This window comes from Orussus abietinus, unplaced genomic scaffold (assembly GCF_000612105.2).
Source record: "Orussus abietinus isolate OABI.00-Male unplaced genomic scaffold, Oabi_2.0 scaffold16, whole genome shotgun sequence".
In the NCBI taxonomy this organism is placed as follows: domain Eukaryota; kingdom Metazoa; phylum Arthropoda; class Insecta; order Hymenoptera; family Orussidae; genus Orussus; species Orussus abietinus.
In genome coordinates, this window is record NW_019394714.1 from 395,952 (window position 1) to 423,871 (window position 27,920).

Genomic DNA, 27,920 nt, shown 5'->3' on the forward strand with positions numbered 1-27,920 from the left:
AAAAAAGGAAAAGAGACTTACCGGAAGCCTCGATGCTCTCGGCGGTGATCGCAGTTTTCTCGCGAATGCCCCTAGGGTTTTTCAGGTCCTTGGGGACCCTAGGGTCTCTGGTGTCCTTTGAGTCCTTCGGTTGCCTCCCTTCCTTCGCGTCCTTCCTCAGGATCGGGCTCAGAACTGGAGCAAAGGAACCTGCACTCGTCGAAAGACCTCTCTGCGTGTTGCTCCACCATCTCCTGCACCAAGTTTCCTAAAAACGTGGGAAAAAAACCAAAGCAAATATGCATTAAAAAAAATCTAGTTGAAAATGAGACTTCTAAATTAAGGGAATTATATGAATGAAAACGTTTCATATGTCACAGTAAAGTATTGATATCGAAATCCCGTGAATTCATTATTCTAACGACTGTTTAAGACCAGCGTCGCCATCTGTGGCATTTCGTTGCAACTCAATTTAATGTCGGCCCTTTACGCCGATTTCGACAGTAATTTCTTATTAAGATCGATTTCGGATTTCAGCGACTTGCTCGAGGAAGGTGCAAATGTGCCAAATCGGGAAGGGGTTGTGATAATTGAATCGATTTCGAGATTAAACCCTGCTTTCGATGTCGCGTGTCGAGAGGTCGTTCGTTGGAAATTGCGTGCGAACGCTCCTTTTTCGCTCGCAAAAGGCGAAGCCGACTGACACTTTCCCTTAATTAAAAAATTCACCCTAATGCAGTTTATCATTGCGCCCCAGGGTTTATCCATTTCCCATTTTTCCTTACCGCAATGAGACATGCTTAAAGGGCGACTCTTTATCTTTTCACAGGCGATTTTACGATTATGAAAGTCTCAGAAAATTATTTTCTAATATATTTGGAAACAAAATTTTTAGCCTTGCATTTTATACCATGTTGTATTTTCTGAGGACGTAAAACAAGATCTCGTATAAAAGGTACCGCGCTAATTGAAGGATTACCTTCTGTGTATAAAAAGAGCGGCTTAAACGTATCAAGGACACAGTTGGGTTCAGGATTAAGGAAATCGGAAAATACGATTGCAAATGGGATCTGTCATTTTGCAGTGGGATATAGGATTGTATTTTCCGAGCACGTAAAACAAGATCTCGTATAAAAGGGACCGTGGAAATCGAGGGATTACCTTCTGCGTATAAAAAGAGCGGCATAAACGTATTTCCAGACGCGTTCTTGGATCCTGCCTGGATTTCGTAATAAACTTCGCGCGTATTCGGGCTTCTATATAAATCAAGTACATTGAAAGGCCGTTATCCCGAGGGAATGCTCCGATTTTTATTCACCGCAATCCGCGTAAGCCGTAAAATGAAAGCACCCATTATTGGTCGGTGTGCGTAGTTCGTAAAACCTTCGGGGAAAAGTTCGCGAGGATCTCCGAAATGCGACGGCCCTGGAAAATACGAGAAAATGAGGAGAAGTAAGGAGAAAGAATCCTTTGAGGTCATGAAAGAAACTTAATAAGAAGGCCGCCTAGAAAGATGTACGACTCGCTTTTTAAGGGAGTCGGCGAATTCATATAAAAAATGATATTCAGTAGTGACGACCCTCGGCGTGTATTTATTTTATTTCATTTTGTTACGACAAAGGTGTAACCAGGTTATACACTTTAATCAATCCGACATGAATGACATCCGACGTGAAAAATTGATAAGATGAGATCCGGCGTGAAAATCGATAAGATATCAAATGCGATAATAAAGCCGATTTTCCCCCCCAGTGAAATTTCGAAATTTCCAAGGGGAATTGCAAACATCTCCGAAATATTTTTCCATTCCGAATCATTGGAGTTGGTTCAGTTTGCACGTTGAAAATGTTTCCACGAGATATATTCTGACTAAGAGTTCATTAATCCCGGGATCTCTGGGCAAATAATTCGAGTACTTACTCGTAGAATCGCGAAACGACACTCCAGGGCAATCTCGAGTGCACTTAATTGCATGCATTGCACGGAGACTTGAATGCACGAGCGAGTGCACTCGATTTTTCCCCCTCGTTACCCCTCGTTCCAGGGATCCGAAAAAATCCTATTAAGGCCTACGACTTACTTCGGGAAACATTTTCTCCGTGACGTTTTTATAGGCGGTGGATTATTAGAAATTACTGGGGGACCTCGGAAAACGGATGAAATTTTACAAAACCAGAGACGCGGCATCGGGAGTGAGACACTTCTTTTCTTTTGTTCAGTTTTTGGCAGGGAACTTCAAAGGCCGCGATATTTCCGTTCTCTCTCCGGGCAACCCTTTGTCGGGTTTGATATCGTTTCAAAATTCGATACGACCTCTGTTATCCGACATAGTTCGCAAAGTAAAAAGAAACTGGAGCAATCGAGGACGAGTTTTGGTGATAAAAGAGCGGGCGGAAAAATAGGGAAAAAATTGAAAAAGAAAGATGGCCGCCGTCCCGTCGAGACTCTTTCGCGGGGGTCTATATGCAGAACAGCAAAAACTATTTTTCCTCCCTCCCCAAACTGAGTTATTTCAGGATTATTGGGAATTTCAACTGACTTGGCATCTCTTACGCACGTTAACGACCCTCTGCGAAACTCGAGCCAGGTTCGACAGTATATATATAGGTGGAATGAAAAAAAAAAATACATGTACATATGTATTTTAAGCATCCCCGTAATTGTCTGCCAAGCTGTAAAACCGTAACAAACCGCAAGACAATAGAATTATCAACCGTTGAAAATCCTTGCAAATCTCATAAATGTTCAGCACGTGAACATGCAATTCCGTGACGTCTTATCGGATATTGTTCAAAACCAATAATAATTCACGTTTCAAGTACTTGGTGCAGTTTTCTTAATTTTTTTAACAGCGAGGGTGAAAAGGACATTTTCCACCCACTTTCGGTCGACCTTGTCTCTTTTTCGGATGGAAGGAAAATTGATTATTTTCGGAGGATAGAGACGTCGAAGGAAGGTTTCCCATCGCTAGAATTACTTCAATATCCCTGCCCAGCATCCTGACCCACATTTTTCCCCAATGGGTATAAATAGTCCTAGGGAGTCCTGTGTGTCGCTGGCATTTTATTCCCCTAGATCCACCTCCGGTCTTATCCCCCGGGATTCACCTTAGGTGGATCCTCCAAATCTCCCGAGGATGTTAACTTGTCACGGTTTGACTTCAGGGGATGAATTGTCTCTAAGAGATCCTTTCGATCTGACCAACGTTAATAAAAGCGGCCACGCGGGTTGGAAATTAAATATCTACGTTCAGAATAATGATTAATCATTCCTAATTGTTCTTCGCCGAAATGGATTATTTTAGACATAATCCGTGCGGCACCATTATGATATCGATTGCGCTCTTTTCTCTTGTATACTAAATTTCATAATCCTCTATATAATGACCTTTTTGTATCGCGTACCTTTACAAAAGTGTATATAAAAGTAAATGTATATATATATAAAGTTGTTGAGGTTTAATCTATAAATTTAATAAATGTGTTACAGCGGATCAACCGTGTAGTACCGTACTATCATTCCGTGGTTTCTTCAGGGGTTGATCACCTCCGAAAGCGATCCCCTTACAAAAGGGAGCTGAGAATTGTTTCTTCCAACCTTCGGCCCCTCTTATAAAGGAGGCGTTAAAAGGAAACATCCATTTAGAGGGTAGAGAGCAAGGAAAAGCTTCTCGTTTCCGGCCGACGAAATTCCAACCCTTCGGCTTCTCGATCCGAGGGGTTTCTCAGGAAATTCAAGCTTTTCCCTCCGACCTCCCGAGGAAATTCCCCCAGTCTTTCCCTTTTCGACCTCCCCTCGAAGAACACCGTAAACATTATCTGGGAATGGAAACTTGCCAGAGGGCAGCAGACGACAAAATTACGTGGAAAAGAGCAAATCTCGATGGAGAGGGCGTGCAAGAAATAAAAGTCAAGGGGTGTCCGAGTCATAAATGGAGGCGGTCGAAAAAGCGAAGTCTCTTTTGAACTAAGTGAGGGAAAGAAGATCAGGGGATAAAAAGAACCCTCAGTTTCTATCCGTAGCCCTCCAACCGCAACCCTTTGGCTTTCTGGACTGAAGAGGCTCGTAGAACCTTTTTTCCATTTTCTCCCACTATCTCCTCCTATTTGCCCAGCCTCTCATTAACATCATTGACTACATCAAACGGGAAATTCAAGTACACGCGTACACTTTAGGACGCATAAGCCCCTTCAACCCAGATTTCTTTTCACAGCCAATAGCACAACTAGTATAAATACAGATTTACAGACTTCTAAGCAGATAAATAGTAAGGGCACACTTCACGATCTGCTACGGTTAGAATAACCTGGAATTGTTTTTTTTTTTTTCTTTTTAACTGGACTCTTTTTTAGTACTATATGCGCACCATGTTCACGCACAATTTTCCCTCATCGATTGGGATTGAATTCCCATTCGATAGAGAAGGGCTTGTCGAAGAGGATGTCCGGAAACCAAAGCGCAGCCCCCAGGAGGAAATCCCGCGTTTGACTTTCAGGAATACCCGCAATTTCTCGAATACGGGAAAAATTGTGCCGCGGGGTGAGGTTATCGTATACAGGATAAATAAGGGTTGTCTAAGCCGATATTCTGGGTCCAGACTGCGGAGGCTGCAGCGGGCGCCATGAACATCGATCTGCTGCTCTCTTCTGACCTTCCTGGCACCGTTTTGGCATCCAAGAACCAGCCCGAAATTTCTCGCTTTCCGGATCTCCTCCCCGTTGCAGAGATATATTCCTTTAGAAATTCATACATTCCGAAGGAAATGTATATTAAATTAAAGTCCCTACATTTCGAAGGAAGTGTATATTAAATCAATGTTCCTCCATACCCCTTTCGGTGTTAACGGCATTTTGAATATTCAAGTGATAACATAAACTGGTGCGTCCCGTTACCTAGATTTATTTCCGATTTCTCGGATTTCTATCGTCCATCTGTAATCCCGTGTCCGAAAAATATTCCTCCTGGCAGGAAGGGCTTTTAAAAGAGGCAAAATCGTTTATTGGGTCATACCCACGGGTTCTTATTCTCGTCGGACCAGTCTGGCAACTTTTTCGGCAGTGGCCGTAAAAGTTGACGAAGAGGTTGGGTCACCTTAAAAAATAAAATAAAAGAAAAAAAAAACATTACCTCGTGCCAATTTCTCGCGACTTGAACCGCCGAATCGTGCATCGACTTTTAAAACCTTTTTGATCAGTTTCATCCCTACTTTCCGTGATGAATTCTGCGTGCACTGTTAAGGACTTTTTGATAATCGATCAAGATTTCATCCCCACTTTCTGTAAATAGTGCTACTAATATTCCTAATTTACTTAATGTATATTTAACGTAGATACAAAACCGTGGGTGGAAAACGTTTAATTTTTAACACCTACTACCCTATTTCCACCAGATTTACGTGTATAAAACGTGAATTCCCCTAATTTGTGTTTATCGAGCAGCCAACGGGTGCGGAAACAATTTCGCCAGGTGATCGGGTGACTTGATTTGATTGAATTATTTAGTTAGCAGCGCGATTTACGGAACCGTAGACTCCGTTCACGAAGCCTCGAGATTAATGGAGGCTTTCGAATCACTCCGGAGGAATTCAATTTACCTGCGTCGATCGATCCTTCGATCTAAGATTTCCGCAGGTTCTCGTAATTCCATTCTCCCTTAGTCATCGTGAATTATTTTCTTAAAACGTGTCCGGTTGCGTAACGTTAGGTGATTCTACATTTATTAAAGAGATCTACCCATTTCCTTGGGGCGGTATACGTAATGTATAATATATCATGTATAGTATATAATACATGATACATAATGTATACTTATTTTCGCCGGAAAACCAGACAGGTTGTACCACCGTGAAAGTTCCTGATAATGGCGTTTCCCAGTGGAAGTAGTCTTCCTTTCAACAAAGTCTACCCCATACCGTGTAAAGTCATGACAATACAGCGCATCCCACTTGACGAGATTTTCCTTTGAACAGGTGACTGTCAGATAGCATGTCTAATAATGACAGAGGACGATGCACTTCGATCGAAAGTATCTCCTTTGAACGAAAGAATACTCGATATAACACGTACTCTTGATAACAGAGCATTCCAATTGAGGACATTTTCCTTTCACCGGGTTACTTGATAGCGCGTCAGATGATAAGATCATGCACACTAATTGCAGATATCTTCTTACTAAAAGAGAATAACGCGTGAGGGTCATGATAACAATACCGTCCACTAGAGACAAGATCATGATAAGACCATGCACCCTGATAGAAGATACCTTCAGTCAATGGGTATGATCATGACATCGGTGCACCTCAATCGAGTACATCCTCCTTGTATCAGATGACAGCCAAATAGCTTTAAAGATTAGGTCAGTTAGGTCAGGACTGCTATCAAGCCACCCCCCATCCGTAGATGTCGCGATATCAAAAGGGGTCATCCTCGCGAAGAGAGAGCGAGAGAAAAGCTCGGTCCACCGAATGAGCATTCGAAGCTCCGCGGTGGGAGAGTGGAATATTTTTGTCTTCGGACGAGCACCGAGACCGAATTATCACGGCTGACATTTAGCCGGAACCCCATCGGGCGACGTGCGTTATCACGGGCACGATGGAAGGGGTCAATTCCTTAACGATCGGGTTTCCCTCGTATAATAACGAGCACGTCCAACTTTTGCCCGAGTGGCATCGCTAGTAAAGCGAAGTAGAGTATTTTCGAGTGTCCCGACACTTTCCTCGACGAATAAGAGCCTTCCTGACCTAACCTAACCTAACCTAACCTAACCTAACCCAACGAGGGCTGTTTCCTCGCCCTTCTAAGTAATTCCGTTCGTGTCGCGTTTATCGCGTTTGCAGAGTAGGCAGAGGAAGCGATGCACCTCTTCGGGTTCATCGTCTCTCGTTAAATGAAATCCCCGAAAAGGGGGCGATATTAATCTCTGCGAGTGGGCTGGTTTCCAAGGAGCACGTGTCGTCCTGCGCCAAATGTGCCTGTCCGTGATAAAGCGTTATCGCGCGAGCTCCTCCGGCATATTTTCGTGTTCCATTGCCCCGAACGATGTCACGTCACGCCGGAACTCTAAATAAAAGAAAAAGGCAAGTACAAGATCAGTGGAATAAAAAGAATGAACACGTGCGCTCCTCCAACTTAGTTCCAGACAAATTGAGATCGTGACCCAAGACGTAAACGCGTATACATACTCGATCGATATCTCTTATCAAGAAAGTGTCCACATCATAACCTACGATAATAAAACGATTATAGTAAATCTCCGGCTTAATGATAAATCAATCGCGAAAAATCAATACACATTTACCTGACTGTTAATCATAATCACCAAAAAAATTTCCAAGAGACAAACAGACGGTCAGAGGCGAAAAGAGTGAACGTATGTACAATGCGTTTTATATATATATTTTTTTTTGTACGCAAATAAAATTAGTGCACATATTTAAACGCGATTGAACTTGAGTTTGCGATGATTCGCGATAGATAAGGGAATTTAATGACGCGGCTTATTACGAAGGAAATTTCCGCGAAGACATTACACGGTCTCGACAACCTCGCGGAAATGCATCCTCAGGGTGGCTTATCGTCGTCTGTTATCATTATGCAACTTGAGTATACCTATGCGGGTGATGCATTATTCGCAGCATTGCATCGCCTGTTGGTAGATGAGGACCGAAATACACGTTCCCTGAAACGGGTCCTGACAGAATTTGTTCCGGTTTAATGTCAACGTCAATTAAACGGAAGCATATGTACCTCGAGTATATTCGGGGTTTATAAATAAATCCTGAGCGTTATACTTCGACTAAGCGGCGCGCAATCCTCTTGAATTTCGTGAATTTCCGAGCGAAATGCGCGAACGCGATTGGCCAGTTCCTCGAGGACCGACTTTCCGTTGGAGCGGACCAACGGAATGCGCGACACCCGGCCGAGGAACGCAAATAGACGCAAATATGTACAAGCGACACGGGAGTTCAGCATATCCGACAGGAGAAGTGATAACAGAGGTCGATTTACTTGCTTATTTAGTAATCGTATGTAAATAGTAAGCGAAGGATGTGCCGGCCGCATTTCCGTTGGAACCGATCCGCGACGCGCCATTAGGGGGTCTTGCCAATAAGACCAATCGAACGAATATTAGAATCTTCATAATTATAGTATCAATCTTTATCAATACTTCGATACGCACATATACCTCATACATTATATATAAACATATAACGGCATAATTTATCAATCGGTTCCCCACTCCTCCATATGGACCTAACGGAAACGTCGTTTCCGTTAGAGCCAATCGAGCCTCTCCAGTACATCCGCAAATACAGCATAATTTACTAATCCGCCTTCACTTAATTCCCGCGGGTTTAAAGAAGACATTTCCATTGAGGCCGACCGAGGCTTTCCTGTATCTTCATAATTATCGCCTAACTTACTAGTCTCCTTCTTTTGTACGGATCCAAAGGAAACAATTCCGTTGGTGCCGGTTTCTGCCGTGCCGCCCCAACCGGCGTGACTAACCTCACGAGGCACCGCGTAAATCTTTCTTTTTTATACTCTAGTCGTAAGTTTGCCGTTTATACGGCAGATATGGAATGCTTGAATGCCCCTCGAGGTGTTTAAATGGATTCCTGGAAATCGACACGCGTAGGTCCCGATTCAAACGACGAATCGGCGCGCCACGTCGCGGTGCTCTTTCCGTTGGAGCCGCCGATCGGCGGGTGATGCGTCGCGATCGGCGATTACCGATCGAGCCTACGGGGCCGAACGAGTAAAATAATGCCGGACTCACGTTACGGTATTTCCTGGCCGCTGTCAGGGGCGTCGCACTCAGGACGCGCGTTATCTCGAGCCTCAAGACGACGAAGGCGCGACACGGCACTGCGCCCGCCATCTTGCCGCGGCGCGCACCTGCTCGGAATTCGACCGACGGCTTTCGAGCGACTGTCGGGGCGTCGCGCGGCCGGGACCGTCGCGGCGCCCTTGGGCTCGGTTCTGGTCCCCGGAACCGGCGTCGCGACGCCCGACGCTCCCGCCGACATGCGCGCAACGCGTGCCGAGCCTTCGCAGCTGCACGGTCCGTTACCGGGGCGACGACCCGACGGCCAATCACGACTCGCCAAAAGAGCGCGTCTTCTCCGCCTAGGAGTATGCGATACAGTAACCGGCATACACTGACAAAGTAATCGGATTTGTATATGACATCTCCATCGTACACCTTAATCCGGGATTTATCGGGTCCAGCGATCCGACCCGTGAACAATCTCCCAACTTATCTCTGATGATAAATCTCTACGTCTCCATCGTATGTACTCTAAATCCGGGGTTTAGCAAATTCAAACCCAGTAAATAGGTATTTAAATTTCGATCGGGCTGCTCAGAATCGAATATGCAATTTACTCGATCTGAATCCGAAAAATCCCGGTTTTAGGAGTGTGATGGAAACGTGATTCACGGGAGATTAACCAAAGCGTTCTGGCCGGTGATTGGTCCTCGCTGAGACCAATCGCGTTCAAGCTCCACTTGCATTTGGCGCGAAAAAAATTTTGAATCTGCTTGAACGGCTTTTGAAAGATACAGATGAGAAAAGTGAACAGGAAGAATTATCTGATTACTGGATACGTGGAACTCTTATCGTACCGAGTGTACATGAATCTATTGTTTTCTCTTTTTTACTTGTAGGTTATGATTCAGTAAATTTACAAGCCTGCGAAGAAGTCAACGACAATAGACCACCTTTTTAACGTCACCTTAAATGTAAATATATTTTCACGTATCTTTATGTCATGGAGCATGGAGTTACAGCTTATATCTTCTTTTGCTTTAGATAATCATCTCTGAATACCTGATTCATCGCTTTGCCTATCTTAGTTCTAATCCAGATCGGAGGTAGGGTTACAAAGAAATGCTGAATACTGTGCGCCCAATATCCTGTGCTCGAGTTTATCTTTCCAAGTGTCGCAACCGCGTTCCTCGCGTACGTCGTCGCATCGGGTACGAAAATACTAGATACCTGCGAAGTAAGTAAAAGTATTTGTAAATGAAACGTAAGGAGAATGTTGAAAATTCATCTTTATACAGCTTCGATAGCTAATCATGACGTTGGTTTACCTGCAGTCTTTGTGTAAATGCGTTCATCTTAGTATTTACAAAGAGAGGCGCGAGGTGCTGGACCGTAATTCCAAATGGAGAATATTCACTCCTGAGTCCTTCCGAGAAACTTCGGATGAATATCTTTGTCGCAGCGTAGACAGTCATCAGAGGCAGAGGCTGCAGTTCGGACCCGGAGGAAATATTAACTATGGCTCCCTTTCTACGCTCCATCATCTGCCCGATAACGATTCTTGTCATTAACGTCGTCGCGCCTACGTTAATGTTAATCATTTCCCACAGTTCGTCTTTTGGCACTTCGCCAAGATACATCGGGTAAGTGTACTGCTTTCCCACATTATTCACTGAAACAGAATATACATGAGCTTGAATACATTTCCACCGTAATTACACATCGACATAACTAATGGTATTTAATCAAATATAATCTAAAAATCTTAAGAAATCATTATCGGTTTTTAATTCCACAGCTCACCCAGGATTCCAACTTGAATATCCTTCAGCTGATCTTCGATGTCCTGGAAAAGCTCTCGCCCTTTACTAAAATCAGCCACAATGACTTTGATCTGAATTCCTGGATGCAGCAGCGAGATCTCGGATTTGGTTCTCTCAAGTTTCTCGAGTATTCTGCTGATTAGCACCAAATTTACGCCTCTGGAAGCTAACTCTATGGCGTATGCTTTACCTATACCATCCGTCGAGCCAGTGACCACTGAAAACACGAAGTAAACGTACAATTACCATGGAAGGTTTTCAAGAGGTAAACAAAAGCGCCTGTAATTAAAATTCATTAACAATCATTCCAATTACTCGGAAGTTAAAAGCGTTCGTGCAGGTGAATACGTACCAGCCCATTCGCCGAATTTGGCTTTTACATCCACAGGCTTTGAATGAAACACTAGTAACAGCGTTTCCATTAATCCCTGGCATATTCTCGTTATCGGATCGATCGCCGCCCAAATTAATATCGTTACAATCAGCAACCAGAGGCCAATTTCGACGAGCATTTCGCCGCCGCTCTGAAAGTTGACAAGAAGCTCGCATTAACGTTCGTTCCCTCAAGAAAACAATTTTCATGGTGTCATATCACCGGAAGGACAATTACCTTATCCTTGATAAGAGCACAAAGCCCGAGCAACTACAAATGTACTCGTTAAGTTCTTCTATTCCTCACATTTATCATCTAAGAGACTTAATTTAAACCGAGTCGTCTTCATTCTCTATTCATATTCATTATCCTTGAATATTAATTTTAGAAATTATCTCGAGTGAACTCTTAACTTTAGACCGCTGCGATTACGCGTCTAAGGCTTTGCCTTTTTACAGTTCTATGACAAATACAATTGCGGGAGTTCCGAGGGGTTGCTCAGAAAATCGACTTTAATACTTGAGATCACATGGAAGTCCCAAGCAGAAATCGCCGAAACCATACAAAATGATAAGCAATCTTTCTCGAAAAAGGAAATCGTTTTCACCGTTTTCCGAGTGAATTTCCCCTCGAGAATTTCGTTGCGAAACTGAATTGTAATCTGTGTGCGAGTGCGGTCCAAGGAAAATTTTGGAGATCCAATGTGCAATTAAATTAAATGAGATGTATCGCATTGCGATTAAGTAATTGCGGTTTAGACCACGGGCGTCGGTCTCGGTAAGTCAACAGACCCCATAAAAATACGCTTCGAGGAAAGTATAATTTTACCTTGCGATCCTTTTTCTTCTTTCAGGAGTTCTACGCAGCCAGCGACGACTATCCAGTCACTAAAGTGGCACACTGGAAGATACCAGGTAGAAGGTAAGGCAAGCACTTTCTCTGTTTGACCATGTATTTAATGTGCATGTAAAGCCGCTTAGCTGGTATTGGAGCATAGTCACATCAAATAGCCGGAATTACGTAAAAGTTTGGCAGGTCCGACCTCCGGCAAAGGACATGAGGGTAATAAAAGCGACGCCACGTACGAACAAAGGCAATCGAGACGGATATACAAAAACCACTAAGGAACATAATCGTCCATTAAGCACGTACTGAGGATAACCGCAGGGTATTTAAGTTTCTTCCCTTCTAAAGTCGTAATACAAAATCATTAATTGTTGTTTAATTAATTTTAAGCGTGATCGCTCTATATTGATCATTTCATCGTAGGGAATTGGAGCAATCGACAGGAATGTTATTATTGAAACTGTTCAATTGTCAAGCTACGTACGTATATATACAGTGAACCGACGGATGTATAACTTTTTTAATTGTTAATGTAGAACTCACATATTTAACGGAAGGATCTCCCAGTTCTTCGCTGTTATACAATGACAATCACCATATTATGAAAACTTTACTTTTATTCATGTTAGATATATCAGTTCGTCTAGGGAATCATATAAAAGGTCACCGATGAAAATGATACTGTCGCCAGATAAATTAATCACTACAGAGACTTCACTTCGCACATCGTTTGTCGATCTTTCATTCCAGCTTTGTGTGTAAACACGTATCAACAATCTTGAATAAAAAGGAAACAAACAAACTAGACAATGTCAATTAATTTATAAGAATAATGCACGTTTCGAACGCAATCTAAGCAGTCGAGATGTCCCAGTCTACATTGTTATGTCCATAATTACATTTCGCAAATTCATTGCCAACCAATTGACGGCGTGCTAAAAAAAATTAACTGCTCGGCGTTACCAGAATGGAAGTATAATTTATTTTTCTTCTTTCACAGCGTTCCACTATGTGCGTAATCTTGATTCCGGATTTATCTGAAATATTAAAACAATCGTAATGAGGATAACTTCGGACAAAATGATATTCAGTACACCTATAAATCCTGGAATGTTGACGAGTGTACGGTCGACATAGACGCTGCGTAAATAACCGCTACGTAGCGGGAATCATTCCACCAATTTCGTCTAACATGCGTGTGCACCGACAAATGTATTATAATTCATGAGTCGGGATTAGGTACATGTATATTAAACGATAAGGTACGTACAAATAACGTGAATAAATTATCTATAGTAAGGGTTTTCACCAGAACATTGGCAGTTTTAACAAATATGCAAAATTACACAAATTCTTACGAGGTATGGGTAAGACATCGATACTCACAAAATTTGTTAATAATTTGTTCAATATCTAAGCATCGTTTAGAATTTCTCTTCTTCAAGCCCATGTTTAAAGAACATTAAAACAGGCACGGATTCGCCATCGATCTCCCGATACTCCATAAGACCAACAAGTCCGTCAATGTCCATTGATTCACCGGTGAAGAACTGCAATTCCTTAAAACGACTTAGGATGTCCTTCATAACTTTGTTCATATTGGTCTTAAATACTTCCACCTCCTCTGGTGATTTTTCCTCTAGTCTCGCAACCAATCTATACAAATTCAATAAGAAATGTCAAATTCAATATGGTCGACTTGGGTTTACTGGACTTCGATAACATTTACTCAAGATAAAATTGCTTGTCTACTGAAAAGCAGAAAACACAACAAAAGTTGGCCTTCAGTTAAACGTTTTACTCACTTTTTCATAAAATCTTTAAGGTATGCAGTATAAGATTTCTTGTCGGCAAAGGCATACGTTTCTTGAAGGCGATGGTTTAATACCACATCAACACCTGATTCAACGGCTTCATCCGTGCCCTCGTCGGCTTCTTCGGCCGATGGATTAAAGCCAGCGATCTCTATCTCCCCTGCCCTTCTGGTGACCAACTGAGAAATGATATAATAGAAGTTAACGTTGACCATTTAATTCATCAAGAAACCCTATTTTATCCTTAACTACTAATTTACAATAATATAGCTACATTTTATACCAACATAACAGAAATAGTTTAAAGCAATGGTTCAAACAAGGATGCTAAATTTCTTAACTTCGTCGCTTTGTAAAACTTACCCTTCCATATACTTCGTATAGTACATTATCAACAAGCTTGACCTTGTAGGTGTCCGAGAACATTTCATCGCCTAAAACAAAAAAATAATTAATATTAACAGTAATTTTATGAAATCAACTCGTAGTTCAATATTTTACTATACTCCACTTAGCGATACATTTCAAGGAAAGAGATAATGCAATTTGTGTAAGACTAAGCTACTGCAGAAGTGCCGAATGGAATATACTGGATTAAAACGTTTGAGGACACGATATAACCTATATATGAGGTCAAGTAGTAAAGATTCTATACTAAAGGGTAATGCAGTTTAAAACAAAATTTAGCAAGAGAATCACTGTAAGTATTTAAATATGGAAAAATGAATGTAGAATTTTGCAATTAACAAGCGTACTCCTCGCTCGAAGTAACGCTTTAACACTTACATATGGATCAAATCGTCCAAGCTAATTTCCTCTTTTGGAGAACCGTTACAGTGACTGTAGAAGCTACTTTAAATTTAAAAATATGAGACAAAAATGTAACGAACATCTTGGGACTTCTCGGACAGACAGAAGTCAAGCACGCATGTCAATTTGACTTGAACATTTCCCTTGAGCATTTCACTGTGTATTATCGAATCCCGGAAATATTCCATAGGCATGCTAGAGCGAACATACTCGTATCTAACTTACCGGTAAATATATCTTTATAAATCCTCATCTTGTAAGATGGAGAAAGATTTAACTACGGGTAAAACTATACGGGACAGGTACCCCGAAACAAGGGAGACGAGATCGTCGATTAACAGAGGGCACTAAAATGGCCGCGCCGATGCACCTAAAAAGATTAAGTGGAGGCCTAAGACGAAGAGAATACGAGAGAAAAGAATCTATACAGCTCCGAATCATCTCGACAAATTGTGTATGTAGTTCCGTGTGTCGCTGCTAATTTGTCCAATTTCTATGTCCAAAAGCATCTATGGCGATATAATCGAAAATGTTACGGTAATTTAAAAATCCCTAGGGGATTTCTGAGAATTTCTATATGAAATAATTTATTTATTTTAATAATAATATTTTTTCCCGAGCAGTGGCTACTCTCATATTCTATTTAACCACAGAATAAAATGCCAACAGTGATTACCTTATACCTTTCCTCTCCTAGACCATCTAGAGACCAGGTTATCTCGTTCGCACTCTTCCTGACCATAAGTGCGAGAAGGACAAATTTATATGGGAACTCCCGACATAACCTATGTCAATGATTTTTGCTTTTTATGCGACGAATCAAATTGCTCAGGTCAATTTTTGATTATGAGTTTCATCATGCCTGATGTACTAATTGTGTTTAATATTACGTTAAGTGGAGATACGGTACTATGTTTTTCTTATTTTTGTAGCTGCAAAGTATGAATCTCTCAGGATTTAAATTTATTCTCGATTTTGATTCCATTGATAGGTTATGACAACAATGAAGGCGGAACCGTGAGAAATAATTGACCTCATCGAACGAAAAATGAGCGGCTTAGTAGCCTTTTGTATCATCTGTTTTATTCTGTATTGTACTTTTACATGGTAAAGTTATGACTTTTACATTCATTTACTTCTCTGTTTATGTATTCAATGTTTTACAGTATATTTATTTCCGTTAGTTTACATTAGTCTTAATTATACCTGTTTCCAGGGTAATCCCAAGATTTTTGGCATGGCTCGTTAAACGACGATATAAAATTCACCTTCGGGTGGGGCATATTTCCCTGCCCTATTTCATCCTACGGGATGTAAACGTCTCAAAAAATGGCTTCACTGTGGTAAGCATTATCAAGTTATATCGGTGTAAATTGTTCCAGAGAGGCTTATTTCATACCAAATTCAATGAAATTTTTAGCAAGTCGAGGAGATCAGCGTGCGTAGTAGCCTATTCAGCAGCGATGTAGCCAAACTTGTGGCTGTTGTGATGAGAGACGTCAGGATTAACAAAGATGTTCCAGTAGGACCACGATGTCACAAGAGAACAAATGATCCTTTAGATTTTAGAAACAGAAAAGTTCCTTCTATTATTATAACATTTGTTCAGGTATGTTGCAGCAACGCATTAGCTCAATGTCAGCGGTTGATATTTAAAACTTATTTCAGTTTATGGCTGTGAATGTAGAAAACTTAAGCCTCTTAGCATTAGGCAATGGTTGGCTGGCCAATGGGAGTGCAGAAAGTCTCAGTCTCGATGGCAGCGTCGTGCACGGGGCTCGCACTCTTCTTGCTTCAGCGACGGTTACTGGCGGGGCTATGAAATTGCTACGACATGCATCCGATGCGTGTCTCTCGCAAATCAGTTTTGCAGGAACGGTGGAAGCAACTCTAAAAGCACAAGGAGAATTATCGGTAGAGGTATAACATAGTTAGAAGTATTCTTTAGCTGTTGCACGAATATTAGCGAGTTTACATTTGAAGTGTCCAAGTTAACTAAGTCATGTGTAAATACATTTAATTAAACAGAATTTTGAGATACATGGAATGTCATGAAAACAACTCCTTTATGACACAACTTGACTCTTCTGATGTTAAATTTCTCGCTTTGCACTGCCACTCTGCAAATCTGATCTTCTGTCCCTTGCTCGTAACCAGAGGGTCCAGTACAATCGATTAAGCATTGGCTTTGAATTGTAGAAATTGTTTATTGGAGTATCACAGACAGAGGGTTCTGGAGGAGCAGGACTCCTTCAGTTCTTGAGGGACAGAAAATCTTTAGCACCTGCAGCACCGTATTCCGATGCACACCCACAACCTACCGGCGATCTGTTGGACAGATTGGGCCCAATAATACCAAAGGTAAGAAATAGATAATGTTGCATGATGCCACGATGACAAACTAGAAGCTGTGCCAGTAGTTTTGAAATTTAGTAAGAAATAATCGTCGTTTTCTATCACCGTTCTTTTCCTCAACAAGAATTTTTGATTTCTGACAAAAAAAAAATATTAATAGTTTACCACAATTTTGAATAATTTTAAGTACTTTTAACACCAATCCTATATTTTTATTTTATTACAGAATCTTACTTTAAAAATGGGTAGCTCATCTGTGATCGCAGGACGAGAAGATGGCACGATAGCAGGTTTGGAAGGAACGATGAAAGGCTTACAGATCAACACGAGGTTCCAACCTCATGGCCCACAATTCTACCTCACAATAAAGTTGGACGGACTGTCAGTTCGTGGAAAACTTCCAGTCTTGTCGTTGAAGTCGCTTTCTGTTGACTCGAAAGTAAGTACTTCCATTGTCGAGATACCATAAGTAACACCGAGTCTGATTTACATATATATTACAAAATAAAACATTACAAAATATAGATGGAGGATAATGTGCTACACATTGCGACTCAATTGAACAGTTTATACATGACGTATGACCATAGAGACTGGGAGTCGATATTATTCGGCAGTGTCCATGACATCGCCAAGTCTGACGTACATGGCACATCGAAGGGGAGACTATCCTGGCTTAATATTCAGACCACCACGGAACTTTACGACGGAGCGTTAATTGTGAAACTTCCTAATGTTCAGGAAGCGTCTTGTCGCGTCGCGCACATAAAATTCTCCTTTGACAGAAGAGCAGGTAAGGAAAGTCACATGACTTTAAAAATTAATTGTGCGAATATGGGGAGAGTTAAGTGTATGATATTTCAAGGTTATAGTAACAGTGATTCGATGACTAATGTTCTACTAATAAACTAATAAAAATTAAAAACGCCACACTGTTTCAGATAATATGGAGGTATGGAACACCGAACTGTTCGTTGATTCGCTACGTTGTTCTTTCAATGGGACGGATGTCGGAACTCCAGAGGAATCTCATCATTGGGGCAATCCACTTTCAGTGGGCGTTTTCTTGGCTACAACGCGAACAAACGCTTTGGGAATCGTTCTCGACGATCTTCAAGCTGAATGGAGTCTCGAACTCGCTAAGTTCCTTGAGCAAGGGTTCACGTAGGGAAATCTTTAAAATTATCTTTATTATGACAGTCGTGCGTTAATTATTTGCTTCATACATATATTAATTTACATTAACCTTTCTTCTCAGGTATTGGCGCGAACACAAGACTATCTCGAACAAGGAGAAGAACCGAAAGGAAGATGCCATTCAGTTGAATCTCAAAGTGTCGAATTGCAATCTCTTCTTCATCGCGGAGAATGAACGTAAATGATTCCTCTCTCTCTGTCTTTGCATTTTCAATGTATCGAAGAGGTCTCGTTTACAAAACTTTTCCCCGAACCGAGTGTACTAAATCGTTTCAATATTCACAACGTGGATATGGAGACTATAAGGAAGGTCCTGACACCCATGAGATTATAGTTAGAAAAATTTGTTTATAGACGTTTCAACATTTCTTATAAAAAATGAAATTTCATCGGTGTCAGGACCTCTCTTAGTCTCCTTATTCACATTGTAAAGTTTAATAAAACGATTAGATAAACCCAAGAAGGAAAGTTTCATGAACAATTGACTCCTCCGATGCCACTTTCACATCCTGTTAAGTTATTGAAAAAGAGTAAGTTTAAAAAAATTATGTTTCCAGTCTCCGTAATGTTGCGCCTCGACTCGGCGAGTTTGGAGCACAATGCAAAGCAGTTCGTCTGCGTGGCCGAAGGTGTCTGTGCTATCACTCTCAACAAAGACGATCCTGTCGTTTGTCAACGCGCCCAAACATTGTCGCATCCTTTCCTGGCAATCAGGAAGTGTAAAGGCGCTGTCACCTCGGACGCCGTGAACGTCAGTCTCGACGGTACCAATTTGGCATGGAGTCCGAATCTGCATCTACGTCTTCTTCAACTGTGGATAGAGTCCGCCGACTTCCGATCCATCGTCTTTGGAAAGATAGAACCATCTGCGAATGGTAGAGAGTTTTACGAAGGACTATTCACTCAAAAATCAGTGAAAACCATTTTCTTCTCTGAGAACCGATTGCCTTTGATATCAAATGATAAGCGGCAATGTGATGATAGATTGATAATAGCCGAACGGCCATCTAACAGGCGACGTTCGGCCTTAAATTCTGACAATGTTTCGGTGATTTATATTTCCAGTTATTTCTTGGGATTTCCGGAATTAAAGTCCATGGTTTCCATGAGTGAATAACCCCTCGGTCTTTCATGTATATTTATGCTTTATAATATTTATAAGATTCTGACAATGTTTAAATGTTATAGCGGAAACGACACCGAGGCAAAGGCGAACGTTTGATGTCCTCGCCACTGGTGGAATAGCACTGTCTATTGACATTTCTCCAAGACATTTCTTGGAGCTTTCGTCTGGACAATTGCGCTGGACGCAAGGCGAGTGGAGGTTGAATTATCTTCGGGTTGCTTTGGACATGGCAGACATAATCGACATCGAAGGGTTCGAGCTAATTAGAGTTGCGGACAGCGAAGAAGTCAAAGTAGAGAGACGACACAACGAAGGGTTCGAACTCGAGTGGAACGAAACTTGGGCTTTGAATATCGATTCGGCAAAGGCTTGTTTCCCCTACGAGCACGGTTTCACCGAGGCGATACAGTACGAGCTTTTCAGTATCAGGAAATGGCTAAAGGAAATACATTCAAAGAGAAGAAACGCAAAGAAACCGTTGCCCTGTGATCTCATCATTAAGGTGAACTACCTTTCGTCATTCACTTTGTACCCATAAGCATGTGCACTGAGAAAAAACAATTGATGAAGATAATAGAACCAAAGAAATGTAATTTATAATTCGAAAGATAATTATTTCCCTCAAATAAGTTGCAAGGAAATATTTCTCTGGTTCAATGATGCGTTTCTTTTTCTCGGTGCGTTTCATTAGATTAACAGTCCATATCTAGATATCTACGTTTGTACGTATGATAGCTCAATTGATTAACTTTGACTCGATCGACGTTTCCCCCAGATAAAGGAATGGATCTTCGAGGTCAGCGACGACCCCTTCGAGGTCAGGCTAAGAGACAACTACGAGCTCCTAGAAGACGAATACAAGGAGAGCCTGAAACGCCAAGCCATGCTGGACACAAAAGTTCAGAAGCTCTACCGGGAACATTTGCTTCTACCCCAGGGAAAAGTGGAGGAGCTCTACGATAGCTTGAACAAGAAAAACGCGGAGATATACGTGCAGCGTTGGAAGCAGATGCAGCGAGCAGAACCAGCGAGAACGCGACTCTTCGCCTGGACGATGCAAGACCTGGAGATCGTGACCCTGGCGGATCCTTCCATCGATGGAACGGAGAGAGCGACGAAGGCACTCCGAGAAATGGACCCAGAGACTCCATGGCCAGAGGACGGTCTGGAGTTCAACACTCTATGGGTACGTGGAGTGGCTCTTCGATGTGCGGAATGGAAGCTGCAGCTGCGAGACTTCCCCCAACCGTTGCTCCTGGTGGAGGGTCTCAGTGTCTGGGGAAGACTGGCAGGGGCCGAAGCCCTGGCACCTCCTCGAGCAAGAGGAACAGTCCGAATAGAAGTGGGAGCACCCTGGAGCGACATAACGGTGGAACGCGGCATGACTTCCCTGAAGTACTACCACGACCTGAACTGGGACATTGACAAATTCAGATACGCCTTCGGTCCCTGCTGGGAGCCGGTGATAGCGCAGTGCAACCTGAGCTTCGAGAAGATCATCCACCCGTCGAGAGACCCCAGCCCTCCGCTGCCCTTCTGGGATAAGCTTAGACTCGCTCTTCATGGTAGGCTCACTCTATGCGTGAAGCAATTGACGGTACTTCTGCATGCCTCGCTGGATCCCTACAACACCACCGAAGAGATGGAGCTCACCTGGTCGGGTCTAGAGCTCGACTGGACCCAAGGACGCGTCATCGTCAAGGGCGACCTGGACGTCTATGTGCGCACTGCCAGCAAATACGACGATTGTAGGCTCCTTCATCTACCAAACGTTAGACTGAGCATCAAGCTTACTTGGGTCTGTCTAGGAGACCCTAGAGACCACCACGCGGCGATACCGTGTGCCCCTGATCGGCTTCCGGAGTACTCCAGCAACCAGGAACACGATTCTTTCAGAGCCTTCCGCTCGCAGAACCTGAACGTCAGTCTGGCTCTGGAGACGAAACCCACGGAGTCCCCGGCTGTAGCCAGTGCCCCAACGGCGTTGCTTTATGGCAGCACCTTGAGGTGGTTCGAGAACCTGAAGTTCATCCTGTCGGGGGCCACCAGGCCCACCCGGAAGGGGCCGCTCTTCAAGAACATCAGGCCCAGGAAGAAGCAGCTCAGCAGGCACTACCGGAAAATCAGGCTCACCCTGGCCTTCCATCGGTTCCACGTCAGCTACTGGATGTCCTTCGCCATGCAGAGGGGGTTTGAGATCACCGGGGGAAGGGTTGCCTGCTGCTCGGAGCACAACCTGGCTCTTCATCCCATCAATGATGGGCTGATTCATCGACCCAGGGCCGAGTGGTCGGTGGTTTATATGAACTCCGAGCTCAGCGATGCCGAGATTTGGCTGAAGAGCGCCTTGCAGGAGGAGGAGGAGACCGCTTCTCTCAGGCAACCTGTAGAAAAGTGTTATTGTCTCAGCGTTGCTAGGGTTAGTTATGGCAGGGAGGCCATGGTAGCTGGAGTTGGTGGCGACACTCCGATCCACAGACTGGTCGTTCATGATCTCAAGGGCGCCTGGACCAAGACGAACAGAGATGTTGCTTTTGCGCTTTTCGACTCTTTTATTAAGACCCAACAGCTTAAGAAGAACCTCAGCAATGCCGCGCTTAAGGGCTTCCACAGGGAGAACAATTCCACGCCGCATAAGAACAGAACCAGACCGGTGGAGTCGCAGAGCACGGCGGCTCAGGTCGCTCCTTTACCTGTGGCCAAGCCTCAGCAGGGAGAGGCTGCGGGGATGCTGCAGAGATTGATTGCTGAGGCTGCTAATAAGCCCGTGGCTTTCAGCGACGATCTGTCCGTTCAGACTAGAGGGCAACAGCTGAGAGGACTGGCTGCGTGCCATCAGGATGATGTCTTGCATAAAAATTGGCTAAGTAAGTCCCATCAAAATGTGTTGCATAAAAATTGGCTAAGTAAGTCCCATCAAAATGTGTTGCATAAAAATTGGCTAAGCAAGTCCCATCAAAATGTCTTCCTTAAAAATTGGCTAAGTCTCATCCTGGAGTCCCGCTTCCACGTCACCTTAAGACAGAGTTGGATAAAATAGCGACGCTTTAAAAGAAATTCATTCCAAGTGATCTCAAACTGGGACATTACTGTAATAGCTAGATGGCAACGAAATAAAGGGACTGATGTGTTAATATTTATGAATCTTCTTACAGTTGCTTTGGTGAACAGTCAAGTTCTATTGAAGGGCATCGAGACTCGAGGATACGTTATTCTGTCGGCCGCCAAAGCTGAGATTCTCCAGAGAGTGCATCGGCCAGTATGGAGAGAACGAACGTTGGTGTCCAAAACCACCTGGCTTGGTTCTCTGGAATGCATGCAGTATTATGCAACTGTTAACGCAAACATCGACGACAATATTGACGATAACATAATGTGGCTCACCCTGGATAACATTCAAGTATGACTATGTGGAGGCCCTAAGGAAGATCCTGACATCCATGAAATTTCGTTATTTGTTAAATGTGTCCATAAACGGTTAAACGATTACTGCATTGTAACGAAATTTCATTTTTACATTTGTTCATTCGCATTTTTTTATATTCTTGCCACTTGAAAGTGACATTATAAGGTGAGGGAATTTAATGTTAAATATTTCCTTTTGTAACAGGAGAAAGATTCTACGGTGATAGCAGGTCTGCCCGACGTGCCAGCCCTGGTGGGGTCAGGTCAGAGCGTGGGTGGAGTCGTCAGTCAGACAGTGGGTGGCGGTGGAGGTCCTCAGCATCAACTTCAGCGAATAGTCTCGCGGTGTAAATGCGAGTTCTTCTACGTAGGGTATGGCCAGGTGTTGGACGTGGGCTCCCTGGACGAGGTTCCTCCGCCCCCGGGTGAAGAGGTCAGCCCCTGGGAGAGGAAAGAATTATCAGCCGCAGATGCGTTCACCCTGATGCACTACGACCTGGACGTGTGCACGAATTCCCTGCAGTACGCGATGATCCTGGACATAGTAAACAACTTGCTGCTCTACGTCGAGCCCAGGAGGAAGGAGGCCTTGGAGCGTCTCCAGAGGATGAGGTTCCAGCTTCAGCTGCACTCCGTCGAGGACCAGAAGAGGCCAATCCAGCAGCTGCAGAATACAGTGAGGGGCTTGGTGGCGAAACTGCGGAGGCTGGAGAAGGAGACCTACCTGGTGAAGAAGGCTCTAGCTGACGAGTCCAGCGCGGAACTCCTGGCAGAGATGGAACACCTCGAGGCAAGGGTCTTCGAGTGCAAGGAACAGCTCAGTGCCAGAGCGGAGGAGCTGGACGTCATGTTGAGCTGCTACAAGGAGACCACCACCCCTGCGACTGCTTCGGCCACTCTGAAGGACAAACCAACCGCTGTGGCCAGGGCTGCGGAGATTTGTTTCAAGCATGCTCAGTGGAGACTCACCGATGCCGATGGACAGCTGGGGATTGCCGATCTCATCTTGACCAATTTCTTGTACACCAAGACCAGCAAGACCGATGACTCCGTTGAGCATCTCTTGGAGTTGGGGTACGTCAGGATGACGAATCTCTTGCCCAATCAGGCCTACACGGAGGTCTTGACTCCTACCGAGCTGCAGAGTAACATGCCAGTCGACAGGCAACGAGCACTCAGGATTTTCTGCAGGGAGAAGGCTCCTGTTGCTGGGATTTCTGTCAAGGAACATTTCGAAATCAACGTTGTGCCTCTTACGATAGGTGTTTGCTCGGAGTGTATTTTATTGATGCAAAGTGTTTCTTATTTGACATCGGTCTTTCTAAACCTTTTCGATTTTAGGACTAACGAAGAAATTCTTCAACACCATGCTGAAGTTCTGCTTCCCAGAAAGGGATCCGGAGGGCATCGAAGAGCCTCCTCCACCACAGAGAGATTCTTCGTTTTATGTGCCAATCGAGAGAAGAGATGACGTTGAGAAGATGAAGGAAAGAGCGGACAAGAATAAATTGTTCATTTATATTAAGATCCCTGAAGTGCCAGTTCGCGTTTCGTACAAGGTATCGGGCTCAGTGTCATATAGAGAAAAATTAAAGCGAAGGAGTGTTATAGTAAATATTCTATCTTATTTTAGGGGAACAAAGAGAAGAATCTGGAAGACGTTAGAGACTTTGCCCTCGTGATACCGACGTTGGAGTATCATAACGTCACCTGGACATGGTTAGACTTGCTTTTGGCTATGAAAAGTGACTCGAGGAGAGTAATACTTAGTCAAGCTATAAAACAGAAGCTGCAGATCAAGCCGAGGGGTCCTCAAGAAGAAGCCACTCCTCAAGAGGAAGACAAAGCTAGACTTCTGCTCGGTGCGAGGCATCTTCCTGGGGATGCTCGAAAAAAGGGCGTTTTCAAATTTAAGTAACTCACCAAAAAATCAGCTTGTTGCAACGCAACTTTGTTACACGTCACAAATGATGCTAACTAGAACAGAATGATTTTTTTTACAACGTACAATGAGATCAGTAGTAAGATAGATCATATTTATAAACGAATCGGTTGGAGCTTTTAGGCTAATTATAATTCTGTACAGAGATAATATTTATATTTTTTTAATCGGAGTAAATTGCTGCGATACTAGCATTTGTATATTATTTTTAGCTACGTGCGCGCATAAATCTTTTTAACTTCTGTCACAAAACATCGTAAATGTGGCTATTTGCTTTAGCATAATTGACACATTCTTAATGATGATTGTAAAACATTTACCAGCACAAAGGTCTTAAAGTGCTACTATACAATAATTGAATATTTTAACATGGTCTTTTTGGCCCAACTTAGTAATCATTCAAAAGAAATTAACACAAGGTGTAAGGCAAAATACATGTTCAAAGTTTCGGAATTACTTTTATGGTTATGCACCATGTATTGTACCTGTACATGTATGGGTATTGTACCATGTATAAAAAGATATTTCTTTGTATATAATTTAATCATTGTAACTATATTACAGCAGGCTGTCAATTTATTTATTTTAGATGTACGCAAAAGGATCCATTAAAACACGTATTATAACTTATTTCAATCTATACATTTCATTTAGTGTTTTGTATGATTATCGCTACGATAAAGATAAAAACCATCCTACCATCCTACCACTTTGTAAAATATGATATAATTTAATATGATACAATGCTAATTAATGGAAGTCAATAGCAATATTTACAATGCTTACAGCAGGTATGATTCACAGAGTAATTAAAGGTGCTTCCGCATTTCTTTTGGCATGTCTCCATTCATTAAGATCAGCTAGTACCTTTCTTCCATATGCAGTATGTAATTCTCGAAAGGACACTCTTGTTCGAGGGATGTTCTCTGTTCTGCCAGGTGCTGATCTGACGCTTTGCGATCGATGGTGCGACTCGGGTCTATTGAATGGATTATGCCGCTGCCTCGGTGGTGCTTTCGGAGACTCTGGTGGTGGTGTTACCGTTACCGTTTCCTCTTCTGCTGCATCTAACTGACGTTGCAGTTCCGCGACCATTAATTTCATGTAATCATAACTAGCACAAGCTAAAGCTTTCATCCATTGTTCCATCGATTCCTAAAAGAAAATAACAGCATACCGATGTCAACGTAACCCTTAACCGTTGTAATCAATCCCAGATAAATTATCTGACCTGTGAATGAATCTAGGAAAATTCAGTTACCTGCGATTCTGCGCCGAGAGCATAGCTTCTATTATTTGGGCCATGGAAAACAATCTTAAAGCCAAATTGTTCTTCGTCCTCTGCCAGCTCGATAGTGCACCCTTCGAGAACTATCATACCAACCGGTTCTTTGTCACCTCGTCGGTCGAAGTAAAAGAGAATATTACCCTTAAGAACAAACCATCGTCTCTGATACCCACGATTTACTTCCCCACGTTTATTTAACCATCCTTCACGGTCTACTGGTGTGGCAGAAGTAGCAAACGCTACCATATTTTTCTCATTCACTCTCATGCCTAATACTAATGAAAACTGTTAAAAAAAGATTGTTAAAATGAATTTACACAATTGCAGATTTGCGACAGAGGTAGACCACAGCAGATAAAGTAGAGGTTATGTCTTAGCTCTGACAAGACTATCAAAACGCAACTTTTTAAGTCTTGCAATTAAAACTGCCCGCAGATAGTGAATTGAAGCTATTACATTCACCGAATGTTTATTTTTTACAGATATTTACGGCAAACCGAGATTAGGGCTGTCAATTCTACCATAGATAACATATTACGAAAGACGTGGCAGAACACTTGGACAGGTCATTTAAAGACCACGTCTTCATCGCACATCTAAATCCGGAATTTACCGGATCCGGATTCAGTAAATTGCATATTTCCATCGTTTTAATAAATAAACAAATTCGATTGACACCTAAATTCGGATTTACCTGGACTCGATAAATCCCGGATTTAGGAGTGCGATGGAGACGAAGTCAATTTCAAATATGGCAGACTTACTTGCTCTCCGCTGATCTAACCTCAATCGTTCATCAATTATGTATTAATCTGTTTACACAATACGGAATAATTTTTAACATATTTGTTACCAGATAAATTATTCGACCAACATGAATGTCCTTTCTAAGGGGAAATGTGTGTCGAGAATTATAGACAGTTATCTGAAGAACGGTAGTCATGTCACGAGAGGCTTTAAATCGGAACTAAAAATCAAGTGGGTTCGCCCTGAGAAAATACCCAGTATAAGGCCGGAAAAAAGTGGCGATTTGGGTTTAGATATAAAACTCGATCGAAATGATTACAATGAAACGTACAGTCAGTCCAAGGAGTTTAAGGAGTAAGCTATTTACTTTGCAAAATAGGTTTTACTTGTTGGTTATAAACTTCTCGATAGATTCTGCTTCGTACAATTATTAAATTAATTTGGATTCGAAAAGCTGAGCGTGACACTTTTACATTGTCATCGAGGCATTCTATGTCTTTTTTTTCTCCAGAGCCGATGAAGTTGTGAAGAACATGTTTAGCCTGAAATTTTTTCCACAAAGAGAAGTACGGTCTCTGGAAAGAAGAAAATTCGTCGATGGCATTAGACAACACTATTTAGATACTACTTCATACGAATCACGAAGTAAGTCAGTCTGGGCTCTTAGACGAAGTGACAGAACTTGTTGGTAATGTAACTTATCGTTTTTAGTCGCTTCGATGACTTGTGAAATCTTACAATTACAAGAGCAAATGGTTGAAAATGATAGGAATGGAAAGACTAGAGAATTCCTAAAGGAACTAATCGATAAAAGGAAAAGAATACTTAAATGTTTGCGAATGGCGGACTACAAGCGTTTTGAATGGCTTCTCGAAAAACTGAATATTGTTTACCATCCTTTCCCTGAGTATGTAAACTTTACAGTTATTACTTTGTATGATATGAATTAAATCCAGTTGCATGTTCAATCCTTTACAAATGACGTTAGACATTCGTGTCACATTATTAAAGCTATTGATTTTATATCGTTTGATCAATAGAAGATACTCACGGCCATGTCGAAAGGATTCATTGAGAAAATTGACAGCAAAGCATTGCGACGAAGTTAAGCAGAAAAAATTGGACAGCTACAAAGCTGAACTAAATGCCCAAAAAAAGGATTTCTACAAAGAGAAAGCCGAGAAGCTTGCCTTTATCAGAAACGAAGAACAGTCTCTAGGTCTACCCATCACTGTAACCGAAGAAGATATTGAACATGCAAGAAAATTAGCTGCAGAAGCACAATAGGATCTTAGAGAAAGAAAATTGTACGAAATGATTTAAAAATAACAATTTACAGTAAGTGAAGATTGCAATTTCTTCTACCTTCTTCCTCTGTCTTTCTCTTGGTCTATGTTCACTCCGTACCCAAAATGTAAATCACTGCAAACGTTACTTTAGTTAATA

General features: G+C 42.4%; 6 protein-coding genes and 1 long non-coding RNA gene across 15 annotated transcripts in view; 3 read left to right on the plus strand and 4 right to left on the minus strand.

The window, feature by feature from the left end:
• The window catches only part of LOC105696916 (calcium uniporter protein, mitochondrial), a 35,366-nt gene extending 26,402 nt beyond the window's left edge, over positions 1-8,964 (minus strand). For 2 of the 4 annotated variants that reach the window (XM_012419754.2, XM_012419753.2), the window contains exons 1-2: positions 8,758-8,963; positions 22-247 (exon numbers count right to left, since the gene is read on the minus strand). In XM_012419754.2, the coding sequence (XP_012275177.1) occupies positions 22-247; positions 8,758-8,859 (328 nt within the window). In that variant the 5' untranslated portion in view covers positions 8,860-8,963. Of the gene's footprint in view, positions 1-21; positions 248-8,757 lie in introns of all 4 variants that reach the window. The other 2 variants (XM_012419752.2, XM_012419755.2) reach the window with 2 other exon arrangements.
• A 738-nt stretch (positions 8,965-9,702) lies between these two features.
• Positions 9,703-11,864, minus strand: LOC105696980 (hydroxysteroid dehydrogenase-like protein 1). Of its 3 annotated transcripts, none has more exons than XM_012419887.1 (5): positions 11,773-11,864; positions 10,924-11,095; positions 10,552-10,788; positions 10,077-10,420; positions 9,703-9,978 (listed from the first exon to the last, which is right to left on the minus strand). In XM_012419887.1, exons 2-5 carry the CDS (start codon positions 11,081-11,083, stop codon positions 9,772-9,774), a joined length of 948 nt encoding a protein of 315 aa, XP_012275310.1. In that variant the 5' UTR covers positions 11,084-11,095; positions 11,773-11,864; the 3' UTR covers positions 9,703-9,771. The 3 variants fall into 3 exon arrangements, with proteins under 3 accessions (XP_012275310.1, XP_012275312.1, XP_012275311.1); XM_012419889.1 differs by lacking the exon at positions 11,773-11,864 and adding an exon at positions 11,182-11,242; XM_012419888.2 differs by lacking the exon at positions 11,773-11,864 and having other exon boundaries at positions 10,924-11,192.
• LOC105696982 lies at positions 10,711-12,469 on the plus strand. 4 transcript variants are annotated; one of them, XR_001103769.1, is made up of 5 exons: positions 10,711-10,836; positions 11,403-11,721; positions 11,798-11,865; positions 11,980-12,112; positions 12,214-12,469. It is a non-coding gene; the product is annotated as an uncharacterized LOC105696982 (long non-coding RNA). The 4 variants fall into 4 exon arrangements; XR_001103770.1 differs by having other exon boundaries at positions 11,972-12,469; XR_001103768.1 differs by having other exon boundaries at positions 11,980-12,469.
• Positions 12,390-14,792, minus strand: LOC105696981 (translationally-controlled tumor protein homolog). The gene is made up of 5 exons (XM_012419890.1): positions 14,640-14,792; positions 13,968-14,038; positions 13,596-13,783; positions 13,177-13,446; positions 12,390-12,827 (listed from the first exon to the last, which is right to left on the minus strand). The coding sequence occupies exons 1-4, from the start codon at positions 14,665-14,667 to the stop codon at positions 13,215-13,217; spliced, it is 519 nt and encodes a 172-aa protein (XP_012275313.1). The 5' UTR covers positions 14,668-14,792; the 3' UTR covers positions 12,390-12,827; positions 13,177-13,214.
• Positions 14,793-15,224: 432 nt separating this feature from the next.
• On the plus strand, positions 15,225-25,069 carry LOC105696897 (protein KIAA0100). The gene is made up of 17 exons (XM_012419713.1): positions 15,225-15,320; positions 15,406-15,521; positions 15,631-15,757; positions 15,835-16,023; positions 16,083-16,334; positions 16,614-16,775; positions 16,996-17,208; positions 17,295-17,562; positions 17,711-17,933; positions 18,028-18,143; positions 18,524-18,841; positions 19,155-19,594; positions 19,868-21,959; positions 22,248-22,492; positions 22,703-23,759; positions 23,839-24,056; positions 24,131-25,069. Exons 2-17 carry the CDS (start codon positions 15,463-15,465, stop codon positions 24,413-24,415), a joined length of 6,264 nt encoding a protein of 2,087 aa, XP_012275136.1. The 5' UTR covers positions 15,225-15,320; positions 15,406-15,462; the 3' UTR covers positions 24,416-25,069.
• Positions 24,964-26,579, minus strand: LOC105696900 (sesquipedalian-1). The gene is made up of 3 exons (XM_012419719.1): positions 26,492-26,579; positions 25,701-26,012; positions 24,964-25,594 (listed from the first exon to the last, which is right to left on the minus strand). The coding sequence occupies exons 2-3, from the start codon at positions 25,992-25,994 to the stop codon at positions 25,238-25,240; spliced, it is 651 nt and encodes a 216-aa protein (XP_012275142.1). The 5' UTR covers positions 25,995-26,012; positions 26,492-26,579; the 3' UTR covers positions 24,964-25,237.
• LOC105696898 (28S ribosomal protein S15, mitochondrial) lies at positions 26,492-27,821 on the plus strand. Its single transcript, XM_012419716.1, has 4 exons — positions 26,492-26,828; positions 26,986-27,119; positions 27,186-27,381; positions 27,515-27,821. Exons 1-4 carry the CDS (start codon positions 26,602-26,604, stop codon positions 27,759-27,761), a joined length of 804 nt encoding a protein of 267 aa, XP_012275139.1. The 5' UTR covers positions 26,492-26,601; the 3' UTR covers positions 27,762-27,821.
• Positions 27,822-27,920: the final 99 nt, after the last annotated feature.